This window comes from Leucopleurus acutus, assembly GCF_964270905.1.
Source record: "Leucopleurus acutus genome assembly, chromosome: 7".
In the NCBI taxonomy this organism is placed as follows: domain Eukaryota; kingdom Metazoa; phylum Chordata; class Mammalia; order Artiodactyla; family Delphinidae; genus Leucopleurus; species Leucopleurus acutus.
The window spans coordinates 28,245,494-28,271,242 of record NC_139150.1 but is presented as its reverse complement, the minus strand read 5'-3'; the positions used below and the strand labels follow the sequence as shown (position 1 = coordinate 28,271,242).

The 25,749-nt window shown below is 34.8% G+C and overlaps 1 protein-coding gene across 1 annotated transcript; it reads left to right on the top strand.

Moving 5' to 3' along the window:
• Positions 1-9,167: 9,167 nt before the first annotated feature.
• Positions 9,168-10,107, top strand: OR13F1 (olfactory receptor family 13 subfamily F member 1; the record flags this gene model as incomplete). Its single annotated transcript, XM_082842327.1, is given in 4 exon segments — positions 9,168-9,371; positions 9,373-9,447; positions 9,449-9,686; positions 9,689-10,107. Coding segments are annotated over 4 exon segments (936 nt in total).
• Between the last annotated feature and the right edge of the window lie 15,642 nt (positions 10,108-25,749).

Here is a 25,749-nt window from a genome sequence, read left to right as displayed (position 1 = left end):
ATAAAGATGACTCAAAGAAATGGAAAGACAGCTCATGCTCTTGGATTGGAAGAGTTAATATTGTTTAAATGGCCATACTACCAAAGCAGTTTACAGATTTAATGCGATCCCTATCAAATTACCTATGACTTTTTCCACAGAACTAGAACAAAAAAATCCTAAAATTTATATGAAACCATAAAAGATCCAGAATTGCCAAAGCAATCCTGAGGAAAAAGAACAAAGCAGGAGGCATAACCCTCCCAGACTTCAGACAATACTGCAAAGCTACAGTAGTCAAAACAGTGTGGTACTGGCACAAAAACAGACATATAGATCAATGGAACAGAATAGAGAGCCCAAGAATAAGCCCACACACCTATGGCCAATTAATCTTTGACAAAGGAGGCAAGAACATACAATGGAAAAAAGACAGTCTCTTCAGCAAATTGTGTTGGGAAAGCTTGACAGCCACATGTAAATCAATGAAGTTAGATCACACCCTCACACCATATGCAAAAATAAACTCAAAATGGCTTAAAGACTTAAACATAAGATACAACACCATAAAACTCCTAGAAGAGAATACAGGCAAAACATTCTCTGACATAAATCATACCAATGTTTTCTTAGATCAGTCTCCCAAGGCAATAGAAATGAAAGCAAAAATAAGCAAATGGGATCTAATCAAACTTACAAGCTTTTGTACAGCAAAGGAAACCATAAACAAAATGAAAAGGCAACCTATGGACTGGGAGAAAATATTCACAAATGATACAACCAACAAGGGCTCAATTACCAAAATATACAAACAGCTCATACAACTCAACAACAAAAAACACAAACAACCCAATTGAAAAATGGGCAGAAGACCTAAATAAACATTTCTCCAAAGAAGACATACAGATGGCCAGTAGGCACATGAAAAGATGCTCAACACTGCTAATTATTAGAGAAAGGTGAAGCAAGACTACAATGACCTCACACAGTCAGAATGGCCATTATTTAAAAATCTACAAATAACAAATGGTGGAGAGGGTGTGGAGAAAAGAGAACCCTCCTACACTGCTGGTGAGAATGTAAATTGGTGCAGCCACTATGGAAAACAGTATAAAAACTGTTTTCTAAACTAAAAAACTAAAAATAGAGTTGCTAAGTGATCCAGCAATCCCACTCATGGACATCTATGCGGAAGACAAAACTCTAGTTCAAAAAGATACATGCACCTCTATGTTCATAGCAGCACTATTCACAATAGCCAAGACATGGAAACAACCTAAATGTCCACTGACAGATGAATGGATAAAGAAGATGAAGTACATATATATAATGGAATACTACTCAGCCATAAAAAAGAATGAAATAACGCCATTTGCAACAACATGGACAGACCTAGAGATTATCATACTAAGTGAAGTCAGAAAGAGAAAGACAAATACAGTATATGACTTATATGTGGAATCTAAAATATGACACAAATGAACTTATCTATGACAAAAAAACAGACTCACAGACATAGAGAACAGACTCGTCGTTGCCAAGGGGGAGGGAGGGGGGGGGGACTGGGAGTTTGGGATTAGCAGGTACAAACTATTATATGTAGAATGGATAAACAACAAGGTTCTACTGTATAGCACAGGGAACTATATTCAATATCCTGTGATAAACCATAATGGAAAAGAATATGAAAAACAATATATATATATAACTGAACCACTTTCCTGTACAGCAGAAATTAACACAACATTGTAATTCAACTATACTTAAACAAAATAAATTCTTTAAAAATTTTTAAAGAAAAGAACAAGGCAAGAATATCCACGATCACCACTACTGTATAAAGGTATATTGGGTGTCCCAGGCAGTGCAATAAGGCAAGAGAAATAAAAGGCGTTACAATTGGAAAGAAGGAAACTGTCTTTTTCACAAAGATTGTGTATATAAATAACTATAAAAAAATCCCAATGAATCTATAAAATAACTAATAAAATTAATAGGAGAACCTACCAAGCTATCAGGCTGTGTCAGGTCACACAAACCAATTGCATTTCTACTTACCAACAAGAAACAATTGGAAAATATATTTTAAAACATCACTTGTAATCCATTAAAAATACAAAACAACTGAGAGAAAATTAAAAGAAGATGTATAAGACCTTTATAGTGAAAGCTACAAAGCATTGTAGAGAGAAATTGAAGAAGACCTATTATAGAGATAACTTGTCATGGATTAGAAGACTCAATGTTATTTAGATATCATTTCTTCCCAAGTCAGTTTACAGATTAATGTTATCCCATTCAAAATCCAGACAGAAATTTTGGAGAAACTGACAAGAAGATTCTAAGCTGATATGGAAATGTAAAGGAACTGGAAGAGCCAAAACAATCTTGAAAAAGATGAATCAAGTTGGAGGATTTACACTACCTCATCATTAAACTCAATATAAATCTATAATAATCAAGTCATTGCAGTACTGACATAAAGAAAGACAAATAAATCAATGAACAGAATAAAGATGTACAGAAAGAAACACACATATATGATCAATTGATTTTCAACAAAGATGCCAAGGTAATTCAATGGGGAAAGGATAGTTTTTTCAATAAATAATGCTGGAACAAGTATATACAACAATCTATTTGAGGTAAATAATAGAACTAAACATAAATATTCAATCTATAAAACTTCTTGTGGGGCACACAGAATATCATTTTTACCCTGGGGAAGACAAACATTTCTTACATAGGATCCCAAAACATCAACATGTATTAAAAGAAAATTTCAAATATCATGATTTTCAAAATTAAAAATTTCAGCTCTTCTTTCATTATGTTTGGTATTAGCTGAAGTTTTCCATAGATGTCCTTCATTATGCTTTGCAAGTACCCTTTGTTGTTGTTGTTAGGTACTATTTTTATTTGTTTCCAGCTTTATATAGGTAAAATTGACAAATAAAAGGTAAATATATTTATAATGTACAATGTGATGTTTTGAAATGTGTATACATTGTGAAATGATTATCACAATCAAGTTAATTAATATATCCATCTCTCATATAGTTATTTTTGTGTGTATGTGGAGTAAACATTTAAGATCTACTCTCTTAGCAAATTTCAAGTATAAAATATAGTATTTATTAACTATATTCACCATGCTGTAATTAGACCTCCAGAACTTATTCTTCCTGCATAACTGAAACTTTGTACCATTTGACCAACATCTCTGCATTTTTCTCTAATCTTGAGCCCCTGGCATCATTCTATTCAATTATCCTATGAATTCAACAGAAAGTTGAATATCTTTTCGTGATCATTGTTAGTGTATAGAAATGCAACTGATTTTTGTATGTAGATTTTTGTATCTTGCAACTTTAGTGAATTTGTTTATTAATTCTGCTTTTTTGCTGGAGGCTTTAGGGTTTTCTATATATTAGAAAATGTCATCTGCAAACACAGACAATTTTACTTCTTCCTTTCCAATTTGGATGCCTTTTATTTCTTATTCTTGTCTAATCACTTTGGCTAAGACTTCCAGTACTATATTGAATAGAAGTGGCAAGAGTGGGAACCCTTGTCTTGTTTCTGATCTTGGAGGAAAAGCTTTCAGCTTTTCATCTGTGAATATGAAGTTAGTTGTGGGTTTGTCATATATGGCCTTCACTATGTTGAGGTATATTTCTTATAATTTGTCAAAAGTTTATCAGAAAAGTATGTTGAATTTTGTCAAATACATTTTTCTGCATCTATTGAAGTTATTAGCAGGGGCTGGTCTGGATCCTGGGGCTGCAGGTGCCAACCTAACCCTGGTGCAGGCCTGGAAGCTGTGTCACTGAGGCAGGCATTGAGCCTGGGTCCACGGGGGCTGACCTGGACTCTGGGGCCTTCGGGCCTGGACTGGCACTGTGGCAGCCAGGAGCCTAGATATGGAAGGGCAAGCCTGGGATTACAGGTGCTAGCATGGTGCCAGGGTTCACTGGGGTGAGACTGGTGTTGGGGTTCATGACGAAGTAGGGTACACACTACACTCTTCTTCCTCCATGAAGTAGGAGTCTCTCTATGAACTGCACTGCTTGGGCTTGCGAGAAGGATGACATGGGTAATGCAAAACTATTGTTTTACCCTCTTTACTGGGTCTTTTCTTATTTTTGTGCTGAGTTTCAACGAAAACCCAGAAGTCTTTACCCATCTTTAATCTCTCACTTGGAATCCTTAGCTCTTGTGTAGGTATTTTCATTTGTGGATAGTTGTTCAAACTGATGTTTCTGTGAGGCGACAAGCTCTGGAAACTCCTATTTTACTATATTGCTGATGTCCTTATGAAAGTATCCTTCTACTACTAGTTCACAGAGAGTATTTTATCATAAATAGGGTTTGAATTTTCGTAAATTTTTAAATTTGCATTTATAGACATGGTCATAAGAATTTTTTCCCTCTATTCTGTTAATCTGATAAAATTAATTGGTTGATATTCAAATATTAAACTGATCTTTCCTTTCTTGTATAACACCCACTTGTTCATGATATAATACCCTTTTGATATAATGGTGGATATTATTTGCTAAGATTTTATTAATAATTATTGAGTCTATATCCACTAGTGATATTGGTCTATAATTTTCTTTTGTCATAATATTCTTGTCAGGTTTTGCTAGTACCAGATTATGGTGGCCTCATAAGAAAGGTTCATAGGTGTTCTCTCCTGATATATGGAAGTATATCCTCTTTTCTGAGTTCATATAAATGTTTCTGTAAGATTGTTTACTCTTTAAATTGACAAAATTCACTAGCTAAGCTGTCTCTGTTGCAGTAATATTCCTTCTTTCATTCCTGAAATGTTTAGTTTGTGGTTTCACTTTTTTTCTTAATGAGTTAGCTAGAGGTTTACCAATTTCATTATTCTTTTCAAATAGCCAACTTCTGGCTTTGTTCATTTCTCTGTTTTTTTGTGGGTTGTTTTCTAATTCATTTGTTTCTGCTCTTCATTATTTCCTTCTACTTACTTTGAGTTACTTTGGTCTTCTTTTTCCAGCCTTAGTTGAAATCTTAGATAACTGACTAAGAACTTTTCTTCTATCTTACTATAATCATTTAACACTATTCCTTTCTGTCTAAACACTGCTTTACTGCATCCCACAAATTTTGACATATTCTATTTCCATGATCATTCAACTCAAAATATATTTTAGTTTCCCTTGTGATTCCTTCTTTGACACACTGTTTATTTAGGAGTGTACTGCTTAATTTACAAGGATTTTGGAATTTTCTAATTATTATTTTGATATTAGCTTAAAATTTCATTCTGTTGTGGTCAGAGAACATTTTCTGTATGTTTTCGGTGTTTTGAAATTTATTGAGATTTGTTTTATGAACCAGCATATCTCTATCTTGGTGAATGTTCCATACTCACTTGAAAAAACTGTATATTCTGTAATTGTTGAATAGTGTTTACAAATGTCAACAAATCAACTTGTTTGATAGTATTTTTCAACTTTCTGAATCCATACTGAATTCTTCTTTACTTACTCTACCAATTATTGAAGGTGGGTGTTAAAAATTTCCCGATATAATTATAGATTTGTCTATTTTCCCTTTAGTTGTGTCGATTTTTGCTTCATAGATTTGAAGCTATGCTATTAGCTACATAGACATTTAGCTTTTATTTTAATGTCTTCTTGATGCTTTGACCTTCTTACCATTTATCTCTGGCAACATTCTATTTCTTGAAGTGAATTTGCCTGCAATTAATACAGCCATTCCAGCTTTTATTTAGTCTTTGATTGTTATTTCTTTCTCCATCCTTCTACTTTCAACCTCTCTGTATCTTTGTCCAAAGTGTATTTTTTAAAACAACAAAGTTGTATCTTCCTTTTTTATATCCAGTCTGTCAATCTCTTTCAATTGGAGTTTTTAGTATTTATATTTAATGTAATTATCAATACGTTTTGGTTTAAATCCATTATCTATTTGCTTTCTATTTGTCCCCTCCATTTTTCTTACTTGTCTTCTTTTATTTCTGTATTTTTGGATTAATGAAGTCTTAAATTATTATTATTTTATTTCATTGTATCTCCTCTATTAGCTTTTAAGCTAAATTTATTTTTAGGATTTATAGTGGTTGCTCTTGGGTTTACAGTATGGTTCCTCAATTTCTTTCACTCTATGTTGAATATTAAATCACTTAATGTAAAGTGTAAAAACCTTATGACAGGAATTTTCTATCTGCCCAAGGATGAAGGAGTTAAAGCAACTAGCCTGTGATGCATTCACTTTCTTTACCAGGTGGAATCTCTTAGGAGAAAGAGAAAAAAAAGACAGGTTTCCCGGTATAGGCCCTTTACCAACTGGATTTCTGAGCAGAGACTAATGATGTTTGAGGGAGTGAACTGACCATATCTATTCAATGCCCTTTCCAGAGTGTCCCTGGATAAAAATCACTTACAGTAAATAAACCCTTCTATGGTTATAGATTCTTCTATAATACATGACTCCCTGAAGAATATTTCCTATGCTACACAATAGCTGGGGTATAAACTAAGATGCTTCTTAACTTAAATGCTCTGTGTGAGGTAACTGCAAATCTCACTTAAGACCACACCCATTATTTGGGCCAGTATGCCTGTCTAATGCATGGAAAAACAACTTGGGTTTCAATGGAAATCTAGAAGTATTTACCAAGCCCTTCTTTTTGGTGGGACTTGAATGCCAAACTCTGTCTCCCCAGCTGTGAACTTTTTATTAAAATCTCTGTTCAACTCTTTAGCCTTCCAATTGTCACTTTCCCCTGGGTTCTAAGAAGTCTCACTCTCTTCATGCCCAATTCAGTGGTCAGTCAAGGATTTGATGAGAGATTTTACATAGAGTTTAGTTTCCTCCTTTATGGCTCCTTCTTTTCCAGGATGTATCCCTACATTTCCAGCTGCTCTGGCAGCCCCAAATGCTAATCTGATTCCTCAGATCAAGACTGCTACTTTCTGCTTGAGTACCATCTGCTATATGGACTCGGGAATGCCCTGTTGATCTCACTCAGTCTGGTTCACATCTTTCAGGGGTTGGATTCCCTCCTGTTCTGCCTGCTTTTGATCACTCTCCAGTGTCATAAAACAGTTGTTTTTTATATTTTATTCAGAGTTTATAATTGTTAGTAGCAGGAGAGTTAGTCTGATCTAAGCTACTGTACCACAAGATACTCCATCGTTACTAGAAGTTGGAAATCTAAGATGTACTTTTCAGGATGATATGACAGACTTCCTTCTGAGCTAGGTATGGAATAAGAGGGGGGAAAAGGATCAAGGATTACTTCTAGATTACTGGCCTAAGTATGTGAGTAAATGCTACTGCTATTATTGGAGATAGGGAAGAATACAGACTCATAAGCATCAGGAAACTTGTTAAAATTTTGGCTATTTCTTTTTCAGACAGAAAATATCATGGAGGTTCTGAATTTCTCTTCTTTTCAGTGTGCTTCAAGGTAATTCCAAAGCAGAAGTATGGTTTGGTGCTTTATACATAGTAGGGAGTCAGGTCGGCAACCTTCTTCCTCAGTCTTAGTCACTGCCTCCATCTTTTTTTTAATTCATTAATTTATTTTTTATTTTTGGTTGCGTTGGGTCTTTGTTGCTGCATGGGCTTTCTCTAGTTGCCGCGAGCAGGGACTACTCTTTGTTGTGGTGCGCGGACTTCTCATTGCATTGGCTTCTCTAGTTGCAGAGCACGGGCTCTAGGTGCACGCGCTTCAGTAGTTGTGGCTCACAGGCTCTAGAGTGCAGGCTCAGTAGTTGTGGCACACCGGCTTAGGTGCTCTGTGGTATGTGGGATCTTCCCAGACTAGGGCTCAAACCCATGTCCCCTGCATTGGCAGACGAATTCTTAACTACTACGCCACCAAGGAAGTCCCACTGCCTCCATCTTAACTTTGTGAGTGTATCTCTAAAGTACAATTCTCTTCTGACCCTTCCCCCTAGGCATAATCAGGTCAACCTAAATGATTTACTTCCAGCCATATAAGCCTTTGTCTACAGGAATTGAACAAGTGAGTTGGAAATGGGACTCTGGGCCAGATGTCAGTCAACCTCTTTTCTCCCTTTTGGTCAACCATTTGTATTATGGTTGCAATGAATCTTGTCTAAATGAGGAAAGAAAAGCAAGGACATTGCCATAGTCAAACAAAGAGGGAAACAGTGAGAATTAAAAACCAGATTGACTGATTTAATAACACAATTAGGAGAAGAGCAAAGTTCCCTTTCCCAAAGTCAGCACAGACAGGAAAAAGGTAATTTCTTGTTTGAATAACACAAGAATTAGAACAGATCAGCTACTGACTATAATTGGATCTATGGGAGATTGTCCCTGGAGTTTCAGAATTTTTAATACTGTACAAAAGATTTCTAACTTTAATTTGCCGCATGAATTAGAAACTTTTCACAAGCAACAAAAAACTTAAATCACTTTACAGTGTGAATGGCTGGTCATTTGGAGGATGTTTCTGGAGCACATATGTCAGGACAATTCTGGCCATATGAAGGAAATCTCGGCTATAAGTCCCATCACGAGAATATCAGCATTTTCGTGGGTTTGAGATGGAAAGTCTGGGCTTTGTCTAAATTTTCAAGCTTTTCAGTTAATTAATCTGTGGTTGCAGAAATCTGTCTTTTTTTACTAACTGAATCTCCCAAATTATTTTGGACAGAACCCTACAAATGGCGGAAGATACTGAACTTGGAAAGCAGAAAAGTTTCCTAAGTAAGAAGACTGTTACCCAACTAGGGGAAGAAAATCATTCCAATGGTTCAGAGGTAGACAAATGTCTTCACCATAGATCAGTTACAAATGTGCTTTTGGAAAAAGAAAGACCCCATAAGATTGTTTTTTTCCTCAGTCTCTCATGATATTTATGAAATAAAGCTTGCCATTCCCCAACATTGCCTTAAAAAGTCTTGCAGGAAAAATAACGCCTTGAAGATACTTTGTTGACTTCCTGATTGAAATTTTCCTTATTGATGATGACAAATTCCTTCAAAATATATATTACTAATGTTATCACCAAGCTAGAGAAGCATTTAAGCACAGACTACAAGTTGATGTGAAGAAAAAATACCAGAAAATATAAAGGGAGAGGATCTTATGTTTTATATATAATATGTAATGTTAATCATTCTATGCATATATGCAAATGACCATGACATAATAAAATGTTCCAGGCAAATTTGAAATCTGTAACAATTTTTTTCTTCCTGGGATTTTCCTACTACCCCAAAGCTGAGGTCATCATATTTGTGCTGTGCTTGCTGATGTACCTGATCACCTTGCTGGGTAATATAATTCTGATTTCCATCACCATCCTGGATTCCAGCCTATACACACCCATGTACTTCTTCCTCAGCAACCTCTCTTTGTTTAGCTGTCTGGTACACCTCTTCTGCTTTCCCTCCAATGCTGATAAACTTTGTTTCAGGGAAAAACACTACCCTCATTCTCAGGGTGTGCCGCTCAGATGTACTTCTCTCTTGCCATGCGCTCCACTGAGTGTGTGCTCCCGTCCATGATGGCATATGATGGATATGTGGCCATCTGCAACCCCCTGAGATACCCCATCATCATGAACAAGAGGATTTGTGTGCAGATTGCAGCTGGTTCCTGGGTGACAGGCTGCTTCACTGCCCTGGTGGAACCAGTGTCTGTATTGCAGCTGTCTCTGTGTGGTAGCAGTGTCATCATTTTGCTTGTGAAATTCTGGCTGTCTTAAAACTTGTTTGTGTGGACACCTCCATGGTGCAATTAATCATGCTGGTGATCACCGTACTTCTTGTTCCTATGCTGATGCTTTTAATTTGTATCTCTTATGCTTTCATCCTCTCCAACATCTTGAGAATCAGCTCAGTGGATGGTCAAAGAAAAGCCTTTTCAACATGTGCAGCCCATCTGACTGTGGTGGTTTTGTTCCATGGGACAGCTCTCTCCATGTACCTGAAGCCCTCATCTGTAGATTCACAGGAAATAGATAAATTTATGACTTTGGTATATGGTGCGTTAACCCCCATGTTGAATCCTATCATCTATAGTCTACAAAACAAAGAGGTGAAAGCAGCTTTGAAAAACTTGCTGTTTAGAAATTCTTTGGTAATGTTTTAATTTCTATCTTCATATAATATGGGAGCAAGCACATTCATCTGGATAATCTCCAACATTAGCCAGAAAATTGCAAAGTCATTGGAATAAACCAAACCCTGGAAAATACTCATTTTTGACAGGAGTTCAACATTAAGTCCAATATCTTGATTTACCTTGTAAATAAAACTTTTGATATTAATAAATAATTTAGGTAGAATGAATCATGTTTCTGGAGAAGTATTTAGCATTCACTGAATATTAATATAACATTAAAATTAGATGATTGCTTTTCTTTCATATTTAATTTGCTATATCATCTAAGTGTTCAACTCTAGCAGCACCATGACAATAACTAATATACCAAGAGTATAAGATATTAAGCCTAGTATGTTATCTTCATATGATTTGTAATTATGTCTGAAATTATGAAGAAATAGTATTTTTATGTAAGTGTGGATATAGTTCGAGGTATATCAGTTCATAAAACCAAGACACCATTAATTTTAGAAATTTTCCTACTCTAAATGTTAAAATGTGAAATCTGTTAGATTTGATAAACTACCACAAGAATGATTTTGTTTATTTAGGATGTATGTGTGGGGGATGGGTAAATATCTGTGTATGTTCAAAGACATCATGACAAGGATTTGTGAGTTGTAATCCTGTATATAAAGTGGAGTAAAGGAATAGCATTCAGGAGATCTTAAAGTATCCACGGTTATAAGGTCAAAGTACTCTCATATTGTACTCTGAATGTCTAAGTGAATTCATCAACACACACACACAGACACACAACACACACCATGTTACTTATTTTTCTTAGAGCGTGCTGAATTGAGCAATTATGGCTAAGAAACAACAGATTTCTACCCTGTAGAGATTACACTGCAAAAGAAATTATTTATTAATGTACACACATATTGTGTGAAAAGATTGATAGATATATTTGACATATGTGAGCAAAATTACATAAATTATAATTACACCAATATTGCATTTTAACCAGTTTTTCCTTGTCTTTTCCACCCTCACTGGAGCTGGGGAGCTATGAGGCCAATGCATGTACATTAATTCCTCTTTATCAGAGAGATGTTTTTGGGGTATATGTGGATGATGGCTTTATTCTATGGAGAAGGTGACTCTTGCTAGCATTGACATAATCCCCTTAAATTTTAGACTTAGAGAAGGTGAGACAATTATAGATAATTACAACAGAAGGTCCCATTCTGAACAAGACAGAACTTGCAAGGAATGATTCAGTTGAGGGTGAATGGATTGATGAAGGATCCATGTCGGAGGAAAGAATTCAATGTATAGGAACTGTGCTGGTGTTCTTTTTTTTTTTTGCGGTACACGGGCCTCTCACTGTTGTGGCCTCTCCCGCTGCAGAGCACAGGCTCTGGACCCGCAGGCTCCGCAGCATGTGGGATCTTCCCGGACTGGGGCACGAACCCGTGTCCCCTGTATCGGCAGGCGGACTCTCAACCACTGCGCCACCAGGGAAGCCCCCTGTGCTGGTGTTCTTAATCCAAGTACCCTTAGGATACATGAGAAAAGTTTTTCTTTCTCACGTATTAGATGAACAGTTCTATTAATTCAGAATCTCTCCAAAGGCAGAGACTGGGGATTTGTATCACAATAAAAGCAAAACAGTTATTCTGATTTGTGTCCTTACTTCCATTTCACTACCAGACGACAACGACCATGGTGTGATGTTATTTGGTTGAAGAGGATGAAGAACTGTTAACCCTATTACCCACCCAATCTCTATGATCACTTACAACAAAACATTTACCTGATTTCAAGTAATCACAAACATTGAGCCTATAAATATCCATCTTATTTGTTTATGTGGGTGAAAATAAAATCTGTAGTTTTATGCCTCATCAGCTCCAGTGAGCATGTGCTATCATCTTCAACAACTTTGTACGTGTTTTAAAGGGATATGGATGAGCTAGTTATTGCCTGAGAGGCCAACCAGCTGTCCAGAGGCAAAACCCAATAAAATGGCTCTTAACCCGCCTGGCTGAATCATCATAGGCCTAGAGAGGGTCCTCAGATTTCAGGTGCTTCAGCAAGAGTCATTTTGTCTAAACAACTAGATCCAGGATGGCATAAATTTCTGCATCATCCAAATATGTTTTGTTCTGTCTTTCAAGGATAGAACTGTATATGTAATCCTGAACTGTATTTTGATTACTTCTTTATCATGCTGTGTTTCAGTATGAGCAACCTCCATTGTTACAACATTCTTTATCAATAGAGGAAACAGTTCATTGAAAAGCAGTTTACAAAACTGTTTCACATTTCAGTCCTGCTTCTCTGCAGTACCATCCACTTCACACTTTGCAATATTTACATTCAGCATCCTTAGATGGTTCACTCACACAGGTGATTAATTTCAACAGATGAGTAACTTCAACCCCTTGTGGAAAACTTAATATTTTAACTCTAAGAGAGCAACTTTGATTCAAGGTCTTAAGGAACATCTCACTGTGACCCACTCCCAAGTACCATTTTCAAATATAGTCATATGAACTCAAAGGAAACAAATGCTTGCCTTTGCAATCACACAATAAATGAGAACTTGACCATGCCACGAGATTCCTGAATGTCTTATTAAAGTCTTTTTCTAAATATCTCTGCTTTTCTTTTCTTCAGGTGAATAAGATTTTACATGATTTCTGATACAGTCTTTTTTTTCCATTTCACTAATTTCCCACAATCTGAGAACATACTAATATCTGTGCTACTTGACTTGTTTTAAGCTATCCTGAAACTTTCCAAAATCATCATGAAAATAAGGATCGTCTGGAATGCTTGCTAAAAATATCATGCAAATGTTCAACTTAGATCCAAATCAGAATTTCCAGAGGAGATATATGCTAATCTGTATGTTTTATAACACCTGGCAATTCTTATTATGTGAGAATTATGGGAACTCTGACTCAGAGCATTAAATGGAAGAGACTGAACCCTATTACTTAATGCTTATAGAATTGGGGTGGGGGGATATGTTAAGTGTCAAGGAGATGAGAATATCCCAGCTCAGAACTGATCAGAATTTAGGAAAACTATGTGCAGAGCTTTGTTATAAAGTGTTAGGGAAAGGGAGAATCCATTTAATAATGTGAAAAGTTTGAGTACACAACCCTTGGGACTCTGTTCAAAGAAGAACTGGATAAATACAAGGTTTCATTCTGTCTTATTTGCTGCAGCTCTCATTTGTGTAGAGAAAAAAGTAAAAACCAAGTTCATCAATTTAATTTACAAATACACTCTATATATACTAGAAGGAAGAAATATTTAAAGGCCATTTAAATATGCTTAGTTTATTTTTTAATAAATCACTCTAGTGAGACCTCCTATCAGTAAAAGACAAGCACAACAGAATGATCCTAGAAGCTAGAGTGAGAAAAGCAAAGTCTGAGACCTTAATTTGGTATCGATAGCTCTCTTCCTTAAGATGGGAATCATGTTCACATATCATAGTATTATTACAAGTTCTTAAAAATCATCACATGTTGTGCTAAGATCATTTTGTGGGGAATAATTTTAGAGTCAGGAAGATTTTAGAAACCTACTGTAGTAATTTGGAGAAAAGATGTTATTCCAGGCCACAGTGATAGTTGTGGAGATGGTGAGAAATAGTCAAATTCTGGATATACTGAAAAGGTAGGCAACAGGATTTCCAGAAGGATTGGATATGGGTGATAGAGGAAGAGAGGCATCAAGAATGACTTCAGGGTTTTCAGACTGAAAAGTGAGAAGGATACAGCTATGACTCACTGATTCAAGAAAGTCTGTAATTGAAGTAGATCTGTGGGAGAATATCGGGCATTCATTTTAGACATGTTAGGTTCAAACTATCTATTAAATATGACAACTACATGGAAGAATATACAAGTCATGTGTTTAGAGAAGAAATCTGGGCTAGAGATACAAATTTGGGATCCATTAGCATATCGATGATATTTAAAATCAATAAGATCACTAAGGTAGTGAGTATAGACAATAAAAGAGAAGAGATTGATCCCTGGGACATCGTATCCGCAATATGCAGTATTGCAGATTTTTATTTGTCACCATGCAGGAGTGACAGATGATAGTGTGACCTCTTCATCCTCTATGTCTGATTATAGATCTGGGCACACTACTGTCCACCCTTTCCACACAGTTGCCATTCTGTATCTACTTATCATTATATTAGCTACATATTTATTCATATGGATTTGAAAATATATACCCTAATCATTCTTCTATTCAAGATTGTTTCTAATCAGTGCCTATTATAACTAATGCTTAAATGAACACATTCCTATGTTTGATTTTTCACTTATCTTTTATTATATCTTAAAATCAATTCCCAGGAGTGGGTTTACTTCATCAAAGGCAATGAACAATTTTATGGCTCTTGACAGAAAAGTTTTATAGTATCTTCAGTATGGTATTAGTGGGTATTCAGATGAAGTGGGGAATTTGAGAAGAATTGGGCATGCCTCTAAGACTAGAAAATACATATATAATAGGAAATAGAATAACAGAATAATAGCTAGAGCTATTATTATCAAATGTTGAATAAAAGTTGTGAGAGTGTACATTCTTGTCTTGTTCCTGATCTTAGATGAAATGCTTTCAGCTTTTCACTGTTGAGTATGATGTAGATGTAGGTTTGTCATATATGGCCTTTATTATGTTGAGGTTTGTTCCCTGTATACACACTTTGTTAAGAGTTTTTATCATAAATGAATGTTTTATCAGAAGCTTTTTATCAGAATGTTTTATCAGAAGCTTTTTCTGCATCTATTGAGATGATCATGTGATTTTTTTCCTTCAACTTGTTAATGTAGTGTATCACGTTGACTGATTTGTGGATACTGAACCATCCTTGCATCCCTGGGATAAATCCCACTTGATCATATTATATGATCCTTTTAATACACTGCTCAATTCAGTTTTCTAATATTTTGTTGAAATTTTTTGCATCTATGTTAATCAGTTATACTGGCCTGTAATTTTCTATTTTTGTGATATCTTTGTCTGGTTTTAGTATCCGGGTGAAGTTGGCCTCATAGAATGAGCTTGGAAGCATTCTTTCCTTTTCAATTTTTTGGAATAGTTTGAGAAGGATAGGTGTTAACTCTTCTTTAAATGTTTGGTAGAATTCTCCTGTGAAGCCATCTGATCCTGAACTTTTGTTTGTTGGGAGTTTTTAATTACTGATTCAATTTCATTACTGGTAATTGTTCTCTTCATATTTTCTATTTATTCCTGATTCAGTCTTGGAGATTGTACATTTTTAGGAATTTATCCATTTCTTCTAGGTTGTCCATTTTATTGATGTACAATTGTTCACAGGAATCTCTTATGATCCTCTGTATTTCTGTGGTGTCAGCTGTAACTTCTCTTTCATTTCTGATTTTATTGTACTGGTCCCTCTCTCTTTTTTTCTTGATGAGTCTAGCTAAGGGTTTATCAATTTTATTTATCTTTTCAAAAAAGTACCTTTTAGTTTCATTGATATTTCCTTTATTTTAGTCTATTTCATTTATTTCTTTTTTGATATTTATTATTTCTGCTACTAAAGTGGAAATAATAAATATTGAGTTTTGTTTGTTCTTAATTTTCTGTTTCCTTTAGATGAAATAAGAGATTTTTATTTGAGATTTTTCTTGTTTCTTGAGGCAGGCTTGTACCTCTATAAATGTCTCTCTCAGAACTGCTTTTGCCATGTTCCATTTATTTCGGATCACTGTTTCCATTTTCATTTGTCTCCAGGTATTTTGTTTTTAACTTATCTTTGATTTCTTCAGTGATTCATTGGTTGTTTAGTAATATACTGTTTAGACTCCACCTGTTTGTGTTTTTGCAGGTTTTTTTCCTTGTAGTTAGTTTCTAGGTTCATATTGTTGTGGTTGAAAAGATGCTTGATATAATTTCAATCTTTTAAAATTTATCGAAACTTGGTTTTTGGCCTAGTATGTGATCTACCCTGGAGAATGTTTTATGTGCACTTAAAAGGAATGTGTATTCTGCTGCTTTTGTATGGAATGCTCTATATATACCTATTAAGGTTATCTGCTTTAATGTGTCATTAAGTCAGCGTTTCCTTATTGATTTTCTCTCTGAATGGTCTTTCCATTGATGTAAGTGGGGTGTTAATGTCCCCTACTATTATTGTGTTACTGTCAATTTCTTCCTTTATGTTTGTTAATATTTGCTTTATGTATTTAGGTGCTTCTATGTTGCGTGCACATATATTCACAATTGTTTATAACTTCGTGTTGGATTGGTCCCTTGATCATTATATAACGTACTTCTTTACCTCTTGTTACAGTCTTTGTTTAAAGTCTATTTGTCTGACGTGAGTATTGCTACCCCAGCTTTCTTTTTGTTTCCATTTGTATGGAATAACACTTTTCCATCCCCTCACTTTCAATCTGTGTGTGTCTTTAGATCTGAAGTGAGTCTCTTGTAGGCAGTACATATATGTGTGTGTGTGTGTGTGTGTGTGTGTGTGTGTGTATATATATATATATACACACACACATACACATACACATGGGTGTATACATTCTTATACATTCAGCCACTCTATGTCATTTGATTGGAGCATTTAGTTTATTTATATTTAAAGTAATTATTGAGATGTATGTACTTATTTTGTCCTTCTTAGCCCTTATATCAGAAGACATGAAAAATAAAAATTAATCAATTGCTCAAAATGTCTTGAATAAATGCCATTTTAAACAGAAACCTTTAATTTCTTCCACTTTCCTTAGTTATTTTTTCTGTACATTTTTCCTTAAAATAATTAGTTAGATTTTGTGTTTTTATACTTTTTAATTTTAATATTTAAAACTACTGGTACAAGAAGGAGATATCTTCAAGTTCAATTTCAGGACAATCTGGGAGATTATTCCTGAAGATGCTGGTGGGACTGTAAATTGGTATAGCCACTATGGAGAGCAGTACGGAAGCACCTTAAAAAATTAAAAATAGAGCTACCATATGATTCTGTAATCCCATTCCTGGGCATATATCTGGAGAAAACCATAATTCTAAACAATACATGCACCCCAATGTTCATTGCAGCACTATTTACAATAGCCAGGACATGGAAGCAACCTAAATGTCCATTGAAAGATGAATGGATAAAGAAGATGTGGTGTGTATATATACATACACACACACACACACACACATATATATATATAATGGAATATTACTCAGCCATTAAAAAGAATGAAATAATGCTATTTGCAGCAACATGGATGGACATAGAGATTATCATATTAAGTGAAGTAAGCCAGACAAAAGACAAATATCATATGATATCACTTATATGTGGAATCTAAAAACAATTATGCAAATGAACTTATATACAAAGCAGAAATAGACCCACAGACATAGAAAACAAACTTATGGTTACCAAAGGGGAAAGAGGGGAAGGATAAATTAGGAGTTTGGGTTTAACTTATACATACTACTACGTATAAAACAGATAACCAACAAGGACCTACTGTATAGCACAGGGAACTATACTCAATATTTTGTAATAACCTATAAGGGAAAAGAATCTAAAAAAGAATATATATATATATATATATATATATATATATACACACACACACACACACACACACACACATACACATATACATATATATATAAAAAACTGAATCATTTTGCTGTACACCTGAAACTAACACATTATAAATCAACTATAATTCAAGAAAAAATAAAATTAAAAAAAGAGGAGAAATGTTATAAAAATGTTATTAATATTATGAATGCACTAGCTAATTTGAAACTCTTGTTGCAATGGAAGATTTTTTAATAATAAAAAATATATTTTTAGGCCAATAGTCATATCACACTCCATGTTAAAACACATGAATCATTCTTGTGAAAGTCAGAGTCAAGATAAGGGTAGCTTCTAAAACTGTTGTTATTTAGCATTAATTATGAATAATCCAGTTTATGCAAATACATGAAATACAAACTTAGGAGTATAAGTACAGGAGTAGAAGAGAAAGTTATCAGTACTAGTAGCCATTTTTTAAAAAGAAAATAGAATCAACCAAAAAGACTATTATAAGTAGTAAGAATGTTCAGTTAGTTACCTGGCTACTTAATAATAATATATAAGATTAATAGCTTCTCTATAAATAAAAATTGCTTAGAAATTATCACCAAAAAGTCAAATAACATAATAAACATAAAATATTAAAAGCATATTAAAGATATTGAAATATCAAAAACCTGTAACTTATATGAGGTAGTGATAACTTAATATAGAAAGAATTCTTATAAAAATAAAAAGAATTTCCAATTCATTTACTTTGCACAATTTCCAACTGAAACCCAGTTAGAAAATGGATAATCAAATAATAAGGAAAAATCAGAAACTGAGATATAGAATAGAAAATTCATACATGAAAATAAGGTTAGTTTCACTCTTATGCAATTAAACACTAATAAATTCAGAAATGAAATGTTATTTTAATCAATTAAAAATGCATGTAAACTTATGGGTAACTGATGATAATGGCAGTTGCTTAAATCCACATTTCCTTACATATTGTCCAAAAACAATACAGAACAACAGAAGAACAACTAAAGCTATTCAAACCCACAAAACCAGAAGACAGAACATGACCAACTTTGAAGTACCGATAAGCACAAAATTTAACACTAAATCGTAGCATCTCTCATGTTCTCACTGAATCTTTTCACAGAGCAAAGACTAGCATGGAAAAGAGAAGGGGGATACAAGCAGCAAGTTTAAGATTGACCTAAAACGAAAACACAGCCCTGAATACAGGTGGGACACAAAAGTGTGTATGAGTTGAGGTGACTGTCTTCTAAAGTCATGGATTTGGGGTAAAAAGTAAATGAAAAGGAAGAAAGAGTCATCTTTGGAGATTTAGAAGTGAAAGAGCAAAGAAGCAAAAAGGAAAATTGGGGTCATGCTAAATAAAAATGTTTTAAAATAGGGACTTCTGTGGCAGTGCAGTGGTTAAGACTCCATGTTCCCAATGCAGGGGGCCTGGGTTCAATCCCTGGTCAGGGAAGTAGATCCCACATGCTTGCCACAACAAAGAGTTCGCATGCCACAACTAAGGAGCTGCGAGCCACAACTAAACAGCCCACGAGCAGCAACTAAGACCTGGCACAACCAAATAAATAAATAAATAAAATAAATAGTTTTAAAAAGTGTTCTAAAATATCAGAGGGCCTACAATTCCTTCCTACTTAGATAAGATAAAGGAGAAAAAAAGACAAGGAGGGCCAGAGAGCCCTCAGGACAAGGGTAAAGTGGCTTTAGCAAGCTAATGCTGTTATAAGGTTCTCTCTATTTCTGCAGAAGGGGAAGGGGAAGAGGGAGTCAAAGCAATTATTTAAGGAAATACTACTTCAAAACACAGACAGATGAGGACACTCTTGACCTACAGGTCATATAAACGAATCCAAATTAGGAAATAAATAATGAAAGTAGACTATATTCAAAACTATTATAAAATGAAATAGAAAATGAGAAACAAAATGCCTCAGCTGATGGAAACTTCTGCCCTTCATCCTGAAGAAGGAGAAGGAGAGGAAGAGGAAGAGGAAGAAGGAGGAGGAGAAGAAAGAAGAAAGAAGAAAGAAGAAAGAAGAAGAAGAAGAAGAAGAAGAAGAAGAAGAAGAAGAAGAAGAAGAAGAAGAAGAAGGAGGAGGAGGAGGAGAAGGAGAAGAAGAAGAAGAAGAAGAAGAAGAAAAAGAAGGAAGGGGAGGGGGAAGGGGGAGGAGGAGGGGGAGGGGGAAGAGGAGGGGAGGGGGAGGGGGAGGGGAGGGGAGGGGAAGGGGAGGGGAGGGGAGGGGGAGGGGAGGGGAGGAGGAGAAGGAGGAGGAGAAGGAGAAGAAGAAAATTAAAACTGTAAAACAACACTAACAATCAATACCAGTATCCTCAAACAAGCATTTGAGGAAAACACCTGAATCAGAAATTCAAAAATTAAAAAGAAATTGTTCAACTAATGTATCAGGAAAAAATGAAAAGAAAATTGGTTGAACTCAGGAAATAATAAGTAAAAGACAAAGCCATCTTAAAGACTAAACAGAAGACTAAAATAAAGGTAGCCAAGGTAAAATAGATTAGAATGAAATTTAATAAGGGCACTGAAGAAATGGAAGCAATCAACAAAATGAAAATAAGATCAAGAAAATCTATCCAATGAAACAGAGGCAAAGAAGAAATATTGTTACTTTTACAAATAAATAAAATTTGAGTCTCTACAAAAGAAATAAAACCATAAAATATAATTAATATTTAAAACTTAAGTCTAGAAAAACTTTTTGTAAATAAAGCACTGAAAGTGTCTACCAGGTGCTGGGAAAAAATAAGCTCAGCATAATCAACTCCGATAGGTATCTCAGTAAAGCTACTGGAGTTTAAAATACAAAGTATTTAAAACAAAATGGTTAACATCTTATAAGGGCAAATGAATTAGTCCAACATTAGATTTCTCAAAAAGATCAGACAGTGGAGGTGCATTTTCAAAACACTCAAGAAAGAAAATGCATACCAAGTAATTTATATCTAGTTAAGCTGTCCTTCAAATATCCATGACATTGAAAAATGGTTTTAAACACGTAAGACCCAAGGAATGCTGTACGCATAATCCCCTTTTAGAGTTGATGAGAGGATAATCTCCATTCAAACAAAAGATGAATGGGGAAACTTGGGCAAAAGGATAAGCAGTGAGCATTTAAAATATTTAATTGTAAGTCTAAGAATAAAATATAGGTGAGAATGAAGATGCCAGAATAATATATGAATAGTATATGTTCTGAAAAAGTGAAAAATTATACAACCAGAAAAGCTAAGAGGGAACATATGCCTTTGACAATAATAAGTTAACTACAGCCACGCTTGCAGTCTCACCATGAACTTTTAGAAAATTGGACAAAATAGATGAAAAAACGGTTTTTAGATACTGAACAAGCAAGGCAGGACAGTGACCTCTGGAAGAAGAGACTAGAATTAAAGCCAATTTAGTATTATTTTTTAGACTTTGGTTTATGGAGGAGGATCCCAAACAGATCACAGTGGTCTCACTAAATTGAGCAAAGTCAGAAAAGAGTTAAAGGGGCTGAAGCGGCTGCTTTACAGGGCAGAGTTCTGGAGATTAAAAATATAAGCAAAGAAATAGCTCCAGGTACCATCAGAGGGGTTCCATCAAATTGGCTGCTGAACACTAAAGCACACGTGCAGAACAGTGAAATAACATGAGTTCAGGCAAAGAAGAACCAATGGGGGGCTATAAACCAAATCATTCCCAAAGCTCACAAAGGTTTGAGAGACATCTGAGTCCCAAGCAACAAGAGTAAAATATCTTCACTGAACATCCAGAGCATTTAGAGACCTGTGAATTGTTAGCTAGCAGTAGGGCTAAACTAACTCTAGGACAGGGATTCTCAAGTGCAGGACAATTGACACTTTGGGCTGAATAATTCTTTGCTATGGAGGTATGTCCTGTGCATTGTAGGGTGTTTTGCAACATCCCTGGTTTCAACCCAATTAATTTCAGTAGCAGTGCTTCCCCCACCACAGGTTGTGACCACCAAAACTTTATCCAGACATTGCTTAATGTCCCCTCAGAGGCAAAATTATTAACAGCTCCAAAGTAAATCACATCCATTGATCTAGGGTAAACGCAAATCTAGATATACCCTCATAAAGCTTAAAAACTTGTCTCAAAGGTGTCAAGGTAATCTGCAAGTAACTGCCTGCCAGAATACATGCAACACACTTTAATAGGAGACCCCAAAATCCAGCACTCAATGAGATTAAGTTCAAAATGACTAGCATACAAGCCCAAATAACAAAAAAAAAAGCAAAAAGTCAGGACAATCTGGCCCATAACCAGGAAAAAATAAAAGTCATTCATTCAATAGAAACAGTTTGGGAAATGATAGAAATAATGAAATTAGTAGATGAATTATTACAAATTACCCACAATTTAGAGAAAAGGAAGAACATAATGAAGATAAAAGTTATTTTTAAAAAATAACTTCTGGAACTAGAATATGCAATTTGTAAAACAAAAGTGTTACTATATAGGATGAATGGCATATTATAGAGTGCAGATGAAAATATAAGTGAACTTGAAGACATAGCAATGAATTATTCAAAATGAAGCATAAACAGAAAAGAAAACTGAAAAAAAATAATGAACAGAGCTTCTGTGACACATGGGAAATATCAAGCAATTCAACATACATAGAATTGGCATCTCAGGAGCTGAGAAGAGAGAGTAGGAGAACTCAAAGAACGGAAAGAAATAATGGCCAAATTTTTTCCAAATTCAAAGAAACCCACAGATACAAGAAGTTCACAAAACTACAAATAATATAAACACCACACACAGAAAAAACACACACAGGCAAATACACACATACGAATAAATATATCACATCCCAGTTAAATTGGTGAAAATCAGTACTAAAAAGAAAATCTTTAAAATAGCCAAATAAGGGAAACATTATATCTAGAGGATTAAAGATAATATTGATGGCATACATCATGGTAGAAGTAATGCAACCCACAAGAAATGCAACAATGTCCTTAATGTGCTGAAAGAAAACTAAATCTCTTAACGAATTTCTATGTATAGCAAAAATATTCTTTAAAAAATGAAAGTAAAATAAGGAATTTTTTGGACAAAAGCTGAAAGGAATTACCAAAAGTAGAACTACACTTAACAAAATAGTTTTTCCAGTGGACAGAAAATGACATCATATGAAAACATAAATCAGCACAAAAGAATGGAGAGTGTTGAAAATGGTAAATATGTGAGTAAACAAAATAGAATTTTTTTCTCATGGTTTTATATTTCTTTAAAATATATATGGAATCTAAAAAGAAAAAAAATGGTTCTGAAGAACCTAGGGGTAGGACAGGAATAAAGATGCAGACTACAGAATGGACTTGAGGACACAGGGAGGGGGAAGGGTAAGCTGGGAAGAAGTGAGAGAGTAGCATTGACATATATACACTACCAAATGTAAAATAGGTAGCTAGTGGGAATCAGCTGCATCACACAGGGAGATCAGCTCAATGCTTTGTGACCACCTAGAGGAAAAAGATATAACATGCTTACATCTTTTCTGACCACCTAGAGGGAGGGTGGGAGAGAGATGCAAGAGGGAGGAGATAGGGGGATATATATATGTATATATGTGTGTGTATATATATATATACATATATATATATGTATATATGTGTGTGTGTGTATATATATGTGTATATATGTGTGTGTGTGTGTATATATATATATATATATATATATCTGATTCACTTTGTTATACAGCAGAAACTAACACAAATTGTAAAGCAATTATGGTCCAATAAAGATGTTAAAAAAATAAATAAAAATAATTGACTATTTAAAGCAGAAGTGTTGAGTTTAGCTCAGCTACTCCATTGTTTGCTGCCTTGGTTTCCATTTTGCTTGGCCAAGTAGCCTGCAGGGACATTAAACTGACACTAGTCCCCCTTTCATTCAAGTGCATGCCCTAGATAACAGCATGCAGCATCACAAACAAATGTAAGTTCCTGTTATAACTTCCCTAACAGCCCTTGTGATTAACAGTCTCCCCTCTCTCCTAGCGCTTTCCCTTTGAATGACCCTTAGGTAAGACCTTCCTGGGCCTTACCAAAACCCAGCTCTTTGTTTGAATTGACCAATCCAGCCCTAGCCTGGGAACCCCAAAAGACTTCACCCATGGACCCTAATAAACACATGGGCCTGGGTCCTATATCTTTCTCTGCACTCTGCCTTGACCTCCGTATGTGGCTCCTCAAGGCATACTGAGCAAGACCTCCAGGACCTGTGAAGTGGTAAAATTCTCTGTTTCCATTTCTCTTGTGGTCTTCTGTTGAACCATGGCTCACCATCTGGCACTCTGTGTTCCACTTAACAAGTGTTAATTTGACACATTCATAACAAAAGCAATAACTAAGAATTGTGGGGTCTAAATATATAGAGAGAAGTAAAAATATGACAAAAATAGTACCAAAAATGAGAGGGGAAATGACAGTATACCATTTTAACCTTCAAACATTATACATGAAACGGTAAAAAAAAATGATTAGACCATAGAGTGTCATAAATTTAAAATGTAAACTTCAGCCTCTAGAGCAACCAACAAAAACTATAAATTGAGAGGCATAGGTAATAAGGTAACAATAAAAATGAACTGGAATCCTACAAAAATATAAAAATAATCCAAAACAATGTAGGAAAAAGAGCAAAAAGGAAACAAAGAAAATGAGATAGAAATGTGGTAGACTAATTCCAGGTATAACTAAATTATAATAAATAATAAGTACACTTAATTTAAATATTCTAAACATAGCAATTAAATGACAGCGATTGTCATACTGGGGTAAAAAACTGTCCCCCAAAACCCACTTTTACATAGAGATGCAGATAGATTAAAACTATAAAGATGGAAAAAGATATAACATGCTTACATCTTTTCTGAAAAAGTATTTCGGCTTAATTTTGAAAGATGTTTTTACCGAATATTAAATTCTGGTTTACAGACTTTTTTTCCTTTTACCACTCTAAAGATATCATTCTGTTGATTTCTGATTTGCATAAATTATGACAGGACGTCTGCATTATTTTTTTATCTTTATTCCCCTATACTTATTGTGTGTTTTTCCCCCCGGCTGCTCTACATTTTTTTGAGTAACACTGGTTTTCAGCAATGTGGTGACGTTTTTTGTTAAGATTTTCTTCACATATTCCTGCTTTGTCATCCTGAGGTTCTTGGGTCTTTGGATTTATAGTTTCCATAAAGCTTGGAAAATGTTCACTCATTATCTCTTCAAATAGTTTTTCTGTTCTCCTCTTTCTTTCTTCTCCCTCTGAGACTTAAAAATACATGTATGTTAGATTGTCTGATATTTTCCACAGGTTACTGAGTCTCTGTTCACCTTGTATTAAGTCCTTTCAGTTTTTGTGGTTCATTTAGGATATTTTCTATGGCTATGTCTTCAGGCTCACTGATCATTTCTTCTGCAGCTTCTACTCTATTAACTCCACCCAGTAAAAATTTAAGGCACTATTTGTTTTACCTCTTGAAATGGTGCTTGGTCTTTTTTTTTTTCCATTTTCCTCCACATTATATTCCTGTTTTCCTTTAAATCTAGCACATTTATTATATTTATGATAGCCCACTTAAATTCCTTGTCCTCTAATTCCATTATTTCTACCATTTCTTGGTCTCTTTCTATTGATTGAATTTTTTCTAGGTTATGTTAGCTAGCTTCTTTGCATAACTTGAATTTTTTATTGGATGCCAGATATTGTGAAATTGACTTTGTTGAGTGCTGGGTTTTGTCATATTCCTTTAAAGGATGTTAGAATGTTTTACTTTGTTCTGGTAGCCAGTTAAGTTACTTGTAGATTAGCTTCATCTTTTCTAGACTTTTAAAAACAGTTTTAAAGACAAATCTAAAATAGCCCTTATTATAAGGATACTTTAGCCCCACAAGATGTTACCCCTGTGGCACTCCATTGAACATGCCATACCCCAAAGACATGGTCTCTACTCTGACTGGAAAGAAATAAAATGGTCCCCAGGCCTATGTGATCTCTGGTAATT